The following is a 15,893-nucleotide window of genomic DNA, read 5'->3' as shown; positions in this document are numbered from 1 at the left end:
CATAACATTAATATCATAGGTCTAATGCATCTTTCTTATGAACAGAAATACAATAATCATGAGTTTACTGTGACATTGTAATAAACATTCATACCTAAATCACATGGTCGCTAAAGTGAATGTGTGTTAAAGAAAATAACTCTTTTCTAATCTGTCATTTGTGTTGTGTGTTAAAGAAAGCAACTCATTTCTAATCTGTCATTAAGCCCTTGTGGTTTCAGTGAGCCTAGACGTTTAATCCAAAATGTTTCTCTTTGCAGTAGGCATTTGTTAATATCCAAACTTGGGCTCTCCAATACTTTTTCAGTGATATGAAATTTAATCTGTGCTACTGAGTGGTGATTCTCAATCCAATGTGTCGCTAGACACGAGATAGTACTCTTATTGCGCATTCTGCTTTTGTGTTCCGTGATTCGAGTCTTCAGTTTCCGTTCTGTCTGCCCTATATACAACATACCACATGGGCACTTGAATGCATTAATTACGTTATTGGTGCTGCAATCTCCTTTGTAGAATAGTTTCACACATTTGCCTGTATGTGGATGGGAAATTGTGTTACCAGTCATCACATTATTACAATGTGTGCAATTTAAATATTTTCGCATTCCTACATCTTTCTTCTTGTTAAAATCTGTTTTCGTGATAAGAAGCTCCTTAATGTTCCTGGATCTAGTGTAAGCAAATGGAGGTTTAGATGCAAAAATACCTCGAAAATCCAGCTCTTGTTGTAGAAGCTCCCATCTCTTACAAATGATTTTGCGTATTTTTTGAGAATTGGTTGAAAACGTGGAAACAAAAATGACACAATCTGTGTCTATTTTTTTTTTTCTTAAGTAAATCCCTCCTTTCTTGTGTTAGTGCTTTCATTGCTTGAACCTCCAATAGTTCACAAGGATAACCACGATTTACGTATTTCATCTTAATATAATGAATGGTCGTAACACATTGCGTGTGTTCTGAAACTAAACGTTTTATTCGCAAAAATTGTGAGTATGGAAGATTCTTCAGCAACGTTGGTGGATGAAAGCTTTGGTAAAGCAATGCACTGTTCCTATCTGTAGGTTTTTGATACAGGCTGGCATGTAAACCTTGTTCGCTAATTACAAACCAGATGTCTAAGAATGAAACCGCTGTTTTGCTCATTGTGTAGGTGAATTGAATCCTAGGGTTCCGTGAATTCAGGTGGGTGATGTTTAGTTAAGTTTAGCCTCTGTGCCAGTCCAAATTAAAAACATTTTGTCTATGTACCTGCAGAAGAAACCCAAGTGATCCGTCCAGTCTGATTGTTCAAATATATGTTCTTCCTCAAATTTAGCCATAATTGTATTGGCATACGATGGGGCTCCTGCAAACCCCATGGAAGTTCCACTGAGTTGTAAATAGAATTCACTTGCCCATACAAAGTAACTGTGGTGGAGGCAAAAGGGTGCGAGTTCAAGCAGGAATATCTTGTTTGTGCTAATTGAATCTTGTCGCAGTAGGGACCACTCTATAGCCTCAACTCCTTCAGAATGTGCAATGGGTGTATATAAGGCAACTATGTCTATCGTACATAGTATACAACTATCTATGGGCAACAGAGTTAAGTTCTCTAATTTCATGATGAAGTCCGAAGTGTCTTGTATGTAAGTGTGCCATGATTGCACAAAAGGTTGTAGAAAGAAATCAATAAATCTGCCGGCAGGTTCAAATAATGATCCACACCCCAACACAATCGGTCGGAATGGCAGGTCAAAAAAACGTTTTGTGAACCTTTGATAACATAGAAAGTTTAGGTCTGCGTGGAAACTGCGTGACCAAATATTTGGCTGTGTTCTCATTAACCCACTCCATGTCTAGAGCTTTATCAATGATTTTTTCCACAAACTAGAAATCTCCATTGTCAGATCCTTATCGAGGAGCATGTATGTGTTGGTGTCTCTAACATGTTCCCCTACTTTCCTCTCATAGAAATCAGTATCCATCAGAACAAGGGCTCCTACTCTGTCTGCCTTTTGAAAAGTGATTTCTTGCCTTTTTGCCAATTGTGCTAGAATGTTTTTCTCTGCTTGATTGAAATTATTCGGTGAAGTTCTCTTCCTTTTATAATTCAATTTCTTCAAATCTTTGTCCACTAATAATTCAAACATGTCCAAAGTCTTATAGGACATTGTGGCTTCGAAGCTTTTCCTTTCTTCTGCGTGGTCTTGTGGTAGAATGATGTTATCAAAGAAATGCCTGAGTTTGAGTATCCTCATGAATTTGTATAATGCAATTTCATTTTCGAATGAAGAACCTGAATATGTGGGGACAAAAGAAATCCCTTTATTTAAAAAGGTAATTTCCTTTGGTGTCAATGAATGGGAAGATATATTGAATATGACGGTTTGGTCTGACTCCTCAGTCTTTTCTTCCCCCTTTCCTTCTCTTTGTCCTTGTCCCTTTCTTAGTCCTTGCCTTGTTTTTTGCTTTCTTTTACTGTGCTCACATCTGGTGGTTGACCCAAAAACGGTGCCTGGGACAAAAAAGAAACCTGTTGTCCTGAGGACCCTGCTTTTTCCGTCGTTCCTTCACTTTTAATCAGTTGTGTACGTTTCACTGGAATTCTGGCTGTGTCGATATCTCTATCGATTACTATACTTTCTTCCAAAGATGTGTTTGTCCTGTGTGTGAATTGACGCTGAGCGTATACCTCTGCCCAGGTGTATGTCTCATTTAACTTATAATCAATCGTGTCACGTTTACATTTTGGCAACTTGGTCTCTTGTTGTTCTTTTGCATATTCGTCCATGGACTCGATAATTCTCGCTCCAGTGCATACTCGATTCATGGGTTCACACTCTGCGACTCTGGGCAATAGCTTGCTTAATCTCCACAACGGCCCCTCGCGGCGGGATGCCTGGCTTTCACCTTGCGGATGCCCTGCCGGGTTATCTCACAGGGGAATACCAGGACGGGTTCCCTAAGCAAGCGCTTAGAGACTGCTTGGTGATTTGCGCTATATAAATTCCTGTACATTTACATTTACATTTACATTCGTCTAATTTGATGTTTAAATCTTCTAAAAACTGTTTTCACTCATCCTCCGGCATTCTGCTTGACAGATCTGCTCAAATACTTGCAATTTCTTCATTCAATTCCTCTATGGTTTTAGCCAGCTCTTCCACTATAAGAAGTATTACATCCAATGAGCATTTATTAAGGATTTAACACCACTTTTCCATGAAATTAGTGTTATGTTGTAAACGATGTAGCATGGGCTTGATTGCCAACCGTAAACCTCATGGGATCCTTTTTACATGCTGGAGGCCACTCGGCTGGGAAATCAACAACTGTCAAAAAAGGTGATCGGTGACATCTGGACCCAGCATGGGGAATTCTTCCAATGATGCTGTAGCAGAGGAGGAGCTGCTATAAGGACAAAGGCACGTGCTGTACCCATTAGATCCCTGATCTGTGAGATCATCCAGCAGGTATTGCAAGGCTTCAATTGTAGCCGAAGCAAAGGACTGAGATGTGCACCAAGAATATCATGTGCCAGGACTTGAGAATTTCTTTCCAAACTAAGCTTGGGGTAAGAACCATTGAACTGAGTTTTACATTGAAACCTGTAGAGTCAGAGTGACATATTCTGCATCTGTGCCCAATTCATTTTTCTGTCACAGTATACTAGGGCCTGCAGTTGATATGGTCATCCAGGTGGCAGAGCATAATGGAAAAAGGAGGTGAAATGCTTACCGAGATCGTGACCAGGGATACATTTAATTGAACTGTGTTGCATTTAGTTCTGCTCTTTGATTAAAGTATTTGCTTTTACAAAAGAAAAGGCACTAGCATGGACATTAGTTATTGTCAACCACACAAAAGGTGATGGGAGGAATGCTTGCAAGAAGTCTAACTACTGGCATTCCAACACATCGTTCTTTTGACCACCATTCTATCTCAGATTAGCTCCAGCCACATCAAAACCAAATACTGCTCCGATAGAAATAGTCCAGCCCAAACAGGCAAGGCAGATCCTCTGTGAACCAGAAAACAAGCAACCCAAGACTGGTTCCAGCCTGATTGGGCCTCTTCAGTCAGTTTTAACTTGGCTCCGGTAGCAGAGTGAGGATGGGCACCACATCTGGTCATACCTTTGGCCACTTACTGTGTTACATCAAACACACAAAAGGTGGTGGGAGGAATGCTTGCACTGCCTATCCACTGGCATCACTTGGGGTAGCACTCCAACCTATTGTCCTTTTGCACACCTTGCCACCTCAGATTAAACAGAGCCATACGCAAATCAGTATTGCTCATGCTCCAATGGGAACAGTCAAGCCAGAACTACCAAACCAGGTCCTTTCTAAACTGAAATACAAGCAACCCAAAGCTGGTGTCTGCCTGATTGATCCACTTCAACTTGTTTCAAGTGGCATAAAAAGAAAGGGACACATGTCATGGATATACTCCTGGCCACTTAGCGCATTACATCAAACAAACAAAAGACAATAGGAGGTGAGGTGGCATGGTGAGCAAAACAACAATGGTGGAATGCACTCCAAGCGATTGCCGCTATTTTGATTTATTTCAAGCAACCCTCCCATTGCCTATTTTGTGTTTCATTAAATTACTGTGTCTCTTCATTAACTGTGGTGTTTTTAGCTCTCCCCCCCACATACCCTCCCTGAAATACCCTTGACTTCTCCCCCTCACTACTTTGAGAGTCCAGTGTGCAAAGGGTTAAACTTGGCCTAGTTTGCAGTGGCATAATTGGACAGACCCCAGATCACCAGTGTCAAATGACCTCAGCCATCGTGATTAGGGCCCAGTAGTCCCTTTTCACTCTTTGGACTACCGAATGGAATCTGACAGACTGTCAGTCCAAGCTGTTAATGTTCTCAGACCCTCTGGGCTGTGACGTTCTTAAAGATGGAGGCAGAGATAGGACTTCAGAAGTATGAGTTCTGCTATGAGGATGCCAAGGGCATGATGTAATCCAATGTACATTTGTGGTAAAGGTATATGCATGGCAAAGTCTGCGTGGTAAAGGTATGTGTGGTAAAGGCATGCATTGTCGTAAAACCTCTAAATGCAGAGGACCAAGTCAAAAAGGAAAACAATTTAGATAACTTAGTATGTCAATTAAATAGGGAACAATTAGAAATTTTTTAAAATACAGAAAAGAATCTGTAGCTCGTGCTTTTCAACATGAAAATGGAATATGTGAATGTACTACTTACGTATCTACATTACAATATGTAAGTGAACAAGCAATTACTGTTTATGTGCATAAATATACTAGCTCTAATTTATCTTCTGTCGCTGTTGCTCCTACATAAGTAACATCAAATGAACTTCCTTACATCGTCTACTCTTACTACTTGTGAAACATAAAAACAAACTGAAATACTTAAACTTAAATGCTGATACATGCCAAGAACCTGGTAGAGTCCTTAAATAATTAAATGTTCATGAAAACTGCTATCAAATGATCATCTTGAACTGTAAATGTTCTAAATAATGACATAATTGCATATGGCAGTTTTTTTCTGAAAACACATAAAAAAAGCAATGATGGTTTGACTTTGTGTTATGTTTATGAAATACAACCAAATTTCACTGAAGCAGTATATTATTAATTTACCATCTACTATGAATTGACCAAAAGGTACATGTTTAAGTTACTTTACATTTACCATTTATCTCTGTAGTATTTATAATTTAGTATTTCTGATACCTGAAAAGATATGGTTAACATTGGTAGCAGCTCTTTATCTTTTGAGATATTTGGTTAGTTCTGAAAATAACTTTTTTTTCGTTTTTTTTACTGTAACTTTTCTTTTTACAAGGTCAAAATAACCAACCAAAACAATAGTCTCAATTAGAAACAGTAGGACAAAAATAAAAAAACTAAGGCTGTTCGAGGGGACAATGGTGAGCCGTAACAAGTTCATGATGGATGGTCGTATTTCTCTCTCCTGTACCAATGAAAGTAGAGTAGACAGCTGTACTGCCATATTGCTCTTTAATTTCCCAATTCTGCCTCAAAAGATGTATTGGCACCATAATTCCAGGAGCAGGTATCGGTGGCGGGACCGATGCACCCGGTGTTAGTGGTAGTGCTGATGGAGCAGAAGAATTAGAAGGTACTACTGAAGGGACAGATGCAGCAGGTGGTGGGGGAGATGCTGACGAGGCAGAAGGAGTCAAAGGTGTTGGAGTAGCCATAGACATGATCACTGATGATGATCTTGCTTCACCCTCAGATATCTCCTTCTGACACCTTCATTCTGCATGTGCCAATCTGGTGGAATAAATTGCCTGCACTTGTTTTCTCATTCCCGTGGTACCCAAGAAGTATGTTCCCATGGGAAATAACTTTATTGTTATTTGTCGCAGGTAACAAGTTTTGAATTCACCTTTTTCCCTCAAGGTGGCATTTAAAAAACTCCTATACAATGAATTTCTTTCATTTCTTTCTTCGCTCCACCTCTGCTTCTGCCTTTTGCAATAGCACAGGAGCATCTTCTTCAGCCATTGCAATTCTCCAAAAGTTCAAAGGTGGCTTCAGAGCGAATTATATTTCCTCAGTCAAAGAACGCAACCTTCTCCTTTAAAGTTAGTAAATTGAATGGGGCTACAGGTTTACACTTGCTGTTTCCTACAATTGACAAAGTTCTATGCCAATCAAATGCTGGTCTACAACAGCAAAATTACTGCAATACTATCTTGATACTATTGTGGTACCTGTGGAGTTTACAAACACAAACTACAGCTGCAATGCTAAGTCATATACCATTAAAAAACATAACTAGTCATGAAACCCTGAATCCATATTTTAAATAAAAATATTTCTCTGGTGTTAATATCATTTTAAATATTTATAGAGGTACCCCAGTACTTTTTGAGGAAGAACAAGTGAAGGCAAAGCAAGCCTGCAAGTGACGCTGATGCTCATAATGAACTTTGACCTTCCTTGAAAGTACAGCGGTACCAAAAAAGCCGTATTGAAGAATAAATCCCATAATAAACAACTTTTTTTGATTAGAAACAATTCATTTTACAAAACGAAATGCACATTTAATGAAAAATCTGAGATTTAAAATTAGTTATAGTAAGAAAACGTAATTTATTATTTCAATACAAAACCAACTTAAACTACACAAATCTTTCAATTAAAACGTTAGAGGTATAATTTACAGTTATAATTTGTGCCCCAAGCAAAACCTACTAAAACTTGGGCACCTTCATACATAGTGTTGTCAACTTGCTAGTTTAACAACAGCAGCAAGAAACACAAGAGGGCAAAGTGGTTCTGAGAGCTCAGAAGACAGTTAAGATTTGCAAGGTATCAGATTTTATGTAGTTGGAAAGAGAGTCAACTCCTCTTTTTAGCCCCAAACAATCGGTCACAAAAGGTGAACTGATTCTCTGAGGATACCATTGCTCATCTTTGGTTACTTGGTACAAGCAGATAAGCTCTAAACACACATCCTAAAACTTACCCAAACTGCCATGCATATGGGAAAAAAAGACCACTGTCTGCTTTCCCCGATGTCATACCAAACAGTCTTTTTTTTAAAAAGTAGCACCTGTGCTTTTAATTGAAAAAAGCTGCTTTTAAAAATATTTCCCATTTTGGTTAGTAAATGCAGGGTCAGAGGTCTGCTGTATCTTGGAGACTCCCATGACTGCATTGTCAGCCAACTATAGTGGGTCACAAATTGTGACCTGTCTAATTAATATTCATTAGTCAGGTCATTTTGCAACCCCTTGCGAATCAACCGTTTGCGATGTGACTAATTAGGACATGGGATGCATCACAAATTGCAGTTTCATTCTCAAACCACTCAGCATGCAAATTGTACATCGCTGGTTTGCGAATGTGAATATTACATCTGTTACACAAAGAAGATAAAACTGTTAAAAGAACAACACCAAAGAAGGGAAGATTATCAATTGTAATGTAAAGACATTGTCACAAAACTAATATTAATTACTTATTGGGAATGATGGCTATATTTAACAAAATCAAATTGCTGCTTTTTCCTACAGCCAAAGGGCATGCGGGAAGCAACAATTAAAACAATTCTGTCATGGAAAAAAGCTATAAGCCCCGAAAAGGTCTTCATGTTTAACAATGTCTTAAACATTCTCCAATGTTTTTAAAATCCCATCATTGTTATTTTGTACTTAGTCATATCTTGATTCAATCAATTAAGTTATTTTGAAGAATTATTTGCTGCATTTTATATTAGGGAAATATTTTTATGCTAATTACAAATTTGATTGGGATCTGAAAATATACTTCACTGCTGTGTAAAATAGTGAATTTTCTGTTGGGTTTATTTTTACTTAATCACTTTTCTCATCAAATTACAAATCCCTTGTTTTTAACAAATTATCTCATTTTTGATTCATCAATATATTTGTCACAACAATCATTTAGATTTTGTATGATAATTGATTTGGTTTTGCCACAAATAGATTGATTTTTTTCTAACAACTTGATCAGTTATTGCCGTTTTTCAGGGCACCTCTGTCAATCCAATTTGTTGAAGTGAAAGACATTAGTCCAGAATATGAGCATTATGCAATGGGTTGAATTATATTCGTCCAGCTTTAGCTTACGAGTGCTTCTTTCAGGAATCCATACCAGGCATATATTTCTGTGTGTTTGCTGTTGTGTTGCCGCTTAAACTGAGCATATGTAGCTTTATTAATGATGTGAAAATAATGTTGCCAAAGGCTTATTTTTCTGGTCCAAGAGTTATCGGATAAAGAAGCATGTGGGACTTTTATATTTATTATATTGTATTAGTATTGCATTTAATATTTGGTTACTCCAATTTCAAAAATTTCAAAATGAATGTGTAATTTTGACAACTGATTGAATGTTGCTCTTCTAATAATCTGCTGCTTCCATCTATATTTTCTATCCTAGATAATCTACACACTTCGGAACCCAAAAGATGTTATGGTTTCTTTGTTTCATTTCTCCAGAGTACTAAGCCTTTACCAGGACTCAGGAACCTTTGAGGAATACTTGGAGATCTTCTTAAAAGGGAATGGTGAGTGAATGAAAAAGTAGTGTTATCTTGGGCTTGCATTTATGTCACTATATTAATGTTGTGCCCCCTTGCATGAATCCCAGGGCATACAGGCATAAGGGGGCCCTGTACGGCCCCTAGGAGTCCTTTCTGCCATGGTTTTCATGACAGACGAACTGCCATGAAAAACATTGGTGGAGAGGAAATTTGAAATATGCTTGGTGGGACTGCGGTGGTCCCGCAAAGCATATTGCAGCCTCCTGACCACCGCAACACTGCCAAGGAACAGCAGTTCCCTAGCAGCTGTAGCAGGCAATGGCGGTCCGAATGCCCTAATTGTAATAGGGTGGTTGGAAGATCGCCCCCGCCGTGCCCCCATGAATCTTGCGATCCATGGAACGCTAGATTTGTAACAGAGCCCTTACTGTTGTGTGGGAATGCAGGTGTCATGGTCTTACTTTTCAGTTTCTTCTTCACTAATATGTGTGGTTTTTTTTGGTAAATGTCCATGTTGTCTGTGGTCCTATCTGCTGGGTTGTGATCCCAATGTGTGCCTAGTACTGCAATGTTGAAATTGGTTTGATAATTTCCGTTGGATGAGACCTATTCCGTTCTAATATCTGCTTCCAACATAATCAGGTGTGAGAAGATCTCCGACTCTGTATGGCTCGTACTGCATTCATCTGATTAACCTGTTTCTATATTCATGCAGTGAACCATGTATTTTTTAAGGAAGCTGCCCATTTTGGCTGTGAATTGATTCTCTTTCCTCCTTGTTAATGGGGAGCTATTGCTTACACAGAGGAGTATTGTTTATTACTGTACTATGTATAAGCATTTATTCTCCATTCCTGGCCAACAAGGAGTTTCAAAAGGAATTATTTTATTTTCCAATACAAAAAATAAGATTATATTTTCTGCTATATATACATGTGCATGAGGTTTCTGTGTATTTTCTGTTGTTTAGTTTTCTTGATGTTTAAGTTCTTGTTCCCTCCTTTTTTTTGAACTATTCCTAAATTCACATTGCAACATCTTCTGTACATTGTTGTATTTTGACATTCTTATTTGATATTGTCATTGATATTAATATTATATATTGATGGCTTATATTTATGAACCTGTAGGCGGTGTAACTGACCATCCCGTTGATGCTCTTGGAAATTATAATCTAGGGCCTGTATTTGAAATGCAATTAATCAACAGACAAGCAGTAGTCCTATTTGGTCTAATACAGTTTTAGGGTGGTCTGGATTTTTTAGGCTAGAACAAGAAACAAGAGTTGATAAGGAGCTTGATTTATAATTTGCATTGTGTTATGAACGTTTACAGACCTCTTTAGTTGTATTGCTTTCTAAATCTTATAGGGCGAGATGTATCAAGGCTTTTTGCATTCGCAAACGGGCAGATTGGCAGAATCTGTCCATTTGCAAACGCAAATGGGCACAAAGGGGCATGTTTAGGGCGTCCCTTCCTAATACCGAAAAGCATCGGTATGTATGAATGGTTTGTGACTGCAATAGCAGTTGCAAAACATACGTATTTTACCACCTACTTCAAGTAGGTGGTAACCAATTCCAAATGGGAAGGGGTCCACAAGGGACCGCTTCCACTTTGTGAATGTTTGTAAAACCATTTTTAAGAGCAGGCAAGGGTCCCATGGACCACTGCCTGCTCTTAAAAAATGAAAAGAAAACGTTTAATTTTTCTTTTTGTAAAGCATCTAGTTTTCCTTTAAGGAACACTGGCTGGTTTACCACAAAAAAAAAGATTGCTTTATTTAAAAAGCAATCACGGACATGGTGGTCTGCTGATCTCTGTAGGCCACCATCCCTGTGATTTTTGCGATTCCTAGGGGGTCGCAAATTGCGACCTACCTTATTAATATTCATGAGGTAGGTCATTTGTGACCCCATAGGAATTGCAAAGGTGTACTATACACTTTAATACAATGCAACCTTGCGATTGATTCGCAATTAGGGAATCGCAAAATGCTATCTTGATACATCTGGCCCATCATTTTTTGATGAGCTGCTGCCCTTTCATATTTTCCTAGGCAATAATACTATGTGTATGTTTCACTTTTCCCTTTTCCCATATTGTTTTTCCATGTTTAATATTAAACATGCAATATTAATATCCGTGTGGGACTGTTTAACTAACTTTCCTAGTTTCCTAAGTTTTTATCAGTTACACTGTAGTTTTAGGTCATCCACAGACAACAGAGATTATGCCACCCAGTGGTGTAACTATCATTGGTGCAGCCAGAGCAGAGTCACTTGGTCCTAATTGGTGGGGAGTCCTGACTGATCTTCACCTGATGTATGTGAATTAATGGAAAAAAGAAAATTGAGAAACCACATTGGACGGAATCAAATCATGCAAAACCAATTTAAAGGAAAGTCAATTTCAAGGAATGGGTGGAGTTTAGCCAAAGGAAGGGTTGTTTAGGGTTCATGGATGGACAGAGTTTGGGGGGGGGGGTAAAGCTTTTATGAGGGCTCAGGAACGGTGGAGTATAGGGGTATTGAGGGTTTTAAGGATTCAAGGATGGGTGCAGTTTAGACATAGAAGGGTTTTTAGGGTCCAGAGATGGGTAGACTTTTGGGGTGGTGAGGGGTTTTTAGGGGTCATGGATGGGTGGTGTTTATTTTGTGGAGGATTTTTTAGGGTTTAGATTAAATGGTTTCTAAGTAATGGTATTTTATGATTTTTTTTTTTAATGAAATCACGTACAACCATGACCCTATTCACTTTAACACACCATCAACAAACATTTGCATCTATTTTTGTGAGTCCCTGCCTGGACCCTGGCACTTTGCTCTTGAGGAGGAGCGAGGATGAGGCACAGTCATGGAGAGCAAGACAATTCCCAAGCAGGCTCTAGAGCACCCAAATGGAGACTTCCCACAGAACTCACTGCTGATAGTTATGAGTAGACCTACTTTATAATTGGATGACTGGAGCAACACTCATCAGCTTACAGAAATACTTAGCACAAGGTAGGAGTTGCTGAGACAGAGAACTGACTATACTGCACATGCTGTATGTTACGCATGCCTACTTAGCCGTTGTTTTACCTTAAGGCTGCTTGGTCTGTGTTGTGACTTGAGTTGTTACTATGCATCCTTTCCCTTAGTTACCTGTTCTCTGCTGCTCAGCTAGTATGAATGTAATGTAGTGGAATGCTGGAGTGCTTGGTGATGTAATGGAATGCTTGAGTGTCTGGTGAGGTTGAGAGTGTCAGTTGGAGTGTGTGGACCTAGCAGCAAGGATGCTGCTTCTGGTGGGGGATACTTAATACCATTTTCTATACTTAGATTTTTACCTGTAATCTTAATAGACCATCTTCTACAATATGGCTACTAGACTTCCCTCCATTACAACATGGGGGCAGCCCACTGCCAGGACGTGAATCTGTTATTTTATATGGGTGATGTGTAATGGTGCGGAAATAATACACTATACACGATGAATAAATATCAATGTATTTATTATTTATTATTATTACGAAAGCCTCTAACAGCTGGAAATGACAGGATGTCAGTCAAAAGCCAGAGGGGAGAAGAATGCCCGTCCCCCACAGTGACGTGTGTTAAATACCTATACAGAATTTGAAATGACGTAGGATGTGTCCGCCAATTGGATTGAGCGTAATACAGAACATGACCCAATTAGGTATACAACATCTCCCTTTCTATCTAAGTTTAACATTAAAATGCAAAGTACAAACCACAATGTTTCTTTACAACTAACTGGTACCTAACCCTCCATTACATTAACATGTACATCAATATACAATATAATCTTTATACAAGTTTGGAAAACGAGATACTCTTCCAGATGTGGTGCATGTGCTCTTATTTTTTTTATGAAACAAAGCCTCACTCTTTGATTTATTACTACAACTTGTATCATTAACATTTGGGATGCTTGCCCCATGGATCTCATCTTGGGTTACGTTTTGACTATTGCCCTCAAACATCTCTTCAGAACCATGATGTGCTAGTGGACTAGTATTTACATTAACTCTGAATGGACCAGAGTTTTGCTCCTCTTTTTTCAAATGTATAACAGATCCAAATATCTCATTATCCTTTTCACCAAACTTATACCATATGTTGCTTTGTTCAATGTCCGCACTTACTCCACCTTCTTTAAGTATCAAGTCTTTCTGGTTGTCTTTGAGTTTAATGACGTCGGATTTATGCCTCCATCCTAATTTTTGCAAACGAACTGACCTATTTGATACATCCATCACTTCTTGAGGCTCATAGTATTTTGATTCTCCTTTAAATTTTACAAAAGGTTTCTTGACTAACACCCAGTCGCCAATTTGGATGTCCTTTATTTTTGCTCTATGAATCTTATCATGGTACTCCTTTGACTTTAATTGATGTTCAAGAATACTTTCTTTAACTTTAAGCTGGGAATCCTGCACTTCAACCATTTTCAAACTTCTTTCTCTTATAATTGTGAACTTAGGTGAAATTGATGAGATACAATGTCTACCCCTCATGAGGAAAAATGGAGAATATCCAGTTACACTGTTTATTGTATTGTTGTATGTATTTACTCTTTCTTGAGTAAATTTGTTTATTGGATAACTGGCTGCCAGTGCTAATTGAATGCTTTCTTTTAAGAAACGGTTTACCCTTTCCACTTGTCCATTCGATTTAGGCGAATAAAAGGGCGTTTTTTCTTGCAAGATATTATTTTGCTTCAAAAATGTTACCATCTTTTCTGAGACTATTTGTTTACCATTATCCAATACTAATATTTTTGGTAAACCTTCTACTGCAAAACAAGACTCCAAAAATTTAAACACACAATTTGAGTCGATGATTGAGACAAATTTGAAATAGATCCACTTACTGTAATAATCACTTAAAACAATCAAAAATTTAGAATCATGTTCTAAAACATTGAATGGTCCTGCAAAATCAATTGCTAATTTGACCCATGAAGAATTCGGAATTTGAACTAACTGCATTTCTTGTACACATGGCTTCCAATGTTTGTCAGAATTAAGACAAATCACACAACTGTCTACAAACATGTTAACATCAGCGTCTAAGCCTGGCCACCAATAATGGCCCTTTAACAATTTTTTAGTCATAGTTGATCCCAAATGGCTTTTGTGTGCAAGATCTATTAAATTTCTTCTTATCGTTGTCGGAGGAACTAATAAATCCCCCCTTGAGATAAAACCATTATCAATACATAGTTCATTAGCAACCTGAAAATAAGTTTTGAGATCAGCTGACAGATTTCTAATTGGAGGCCAATTGCTCACTATATGTTCCTTAACTCTAACTAGCACTGGATCAATGTCTAACAAACTCAACCATTCTGCTTCATCACAAACTTGTACTGATTGGTTGAAATCATTTACAAAAGACACAACCAATTCTGTGTTTTCATCAACTCTGGGTTCAGAAATATTCAAAGGTAATCGTGACAAGAAGTCAGCTCTTACATTGCATTTGCCTGAAATATGTTGTATTGAAAAATTGTACTCTTGCAGCTTTGCTAATAATCTAACTAATCTTTCTGATAAGTTTCCATTACCTCTGCCATAACCATCCATTAAGAATGTTAATGGTTTATGATCAGTAATTAACTCAAATTGTTTTCCACATAAGTACATTTTTAGCTTTTCTACAGCCCATACACATGCTAGTGCCTCCCTTTCTATTGTACTGTAATGGATTTCTGCTTCTTGCAAGCGTCTAGAAATGAAGGCAATCGTGTGTACATTACCTTTTACCTTCTGAGTTAACACCGCGCCTATGCCAACTGAACTTGCGTCAACTGTAACAATGTTGATACCTTCAGGATCATATGGTTTTAATGAAGGAGCAGTGACTATGGCATTTTTGATGTTAGCAAACGCTTCATCTTGAATTTTAGACCACAAAAACGTTTCTCCTTTGCGTAATAATATACGCAAGGGTTCGACAACATCTGAGTAATTTTCAATAAAACGTGAATAGTATTCGCTGAGACCCAAAAAGGATCTTAAGGATTCTTTATCATTTGGTACAGGAGCATCTGTTATAGCTTTTACTAAATTGAGTTTAGGTTTAATTCCCTCACCACTAATAATGTGGCCTAAATACTCTATTTCAGTTTTTAAAAACTTACATTTTTTATTGAAACGGTCATACCTCTTTCATTTAGTCTGTCCAAAACAGTGTCTAGAATTTTGTTATGCTCACCAATGGTACTGGCGTGAATAAGGATATCATCTTGGAATTTCTGTACACCATTTATACAAAATACATTCCATAAGTTTCTGAAAAACACTTGACGATGAAGCCAATCCAAATGGAAGTCTTCTAAACCTGTATGCTCCTAATGGAGTGATGAATGTCGTATAATCTTTAGATTCTTCAGACAATTTGACCTGGTGATATGCCGATTTGAGGTCAATGAGGGAAAAATACTTTGAACCATTAGTTGCTGCTAAAATCTCTTGGATTTTTGGTAAAGGATAACAATCAACTAAAATATTTTTATTCAATGATCTCAAATCGGCACATAGATGCACCTCTCCATTTTTAAAAAAAATTAAAACATAGCAGAAACCCACTCTGCAGAATCAGTTTGTTCGATCACCTCTTCATTAACTAACTTGTTAAGAACATTTTGCAGATCTGATTTAACCGATAAAGGAATTGACCTTACCTTATGTTTTATTGGAATTGCACCACTCTTGAGTTTGATGTTGTGTTCAAACCCTTTAACGCATCCAATTCTGTCTTCAAACAAAGACACATACTTGTTCAACACCGTTTCAACGTTATCTACAGAAGATACTGGACCAGAAGAAGAAATTGAGAACACAACAGAATCATCCAAAACAATAGGGTCCTC

At 37.9% G+C, this 15,893-nt stretch overlaps 1 protein-coding gene across 3 annotated transcripts in view; it reads left to right on the top strand.

The window, feature by feature from the left end:
- The window catches only part of LOC146809665 (sulfotransferase 2B1-like), a 641,816-nt gene that overhangs the window by 419,315 nt on the left and 206,608 nt on the right, over nucleotides 1-15,893 (top strand). For all 3 annotated transcript variants that reach the window (XM_085616518.1, XM_085616516.1, XM_085616517.1), the window contains exon 4: nucleotides 8,909-9,035. In XM_085616518.1, coding sequence (XP_085472644.1) covers nucleotides 8,909-9,035 — 127 coding nt within the window. The remainder of the gene's footprint in view (nucleotides 1-8,908; nucleotides 9,036-15,893) is intronic.

Source organism: Triturus cristatus, chromosome 7 (assembly GCF_964204655.1).
Source record: "Triturus cristatus chromosome 7, aTriCri1.1, whole genome shotgun sequence".
Taxonomy (NCBI): Eukaryota; Metazoa; Chordata; class Amphibia; order Caudata; family Salamandridae; genus Triturus; species Triturus cristatus.
The sequence above is the reverse complement of the archived record's forward strand: the minus strand, read 5'-3'. Positions and strand labels throughout refer to the sequence as shown.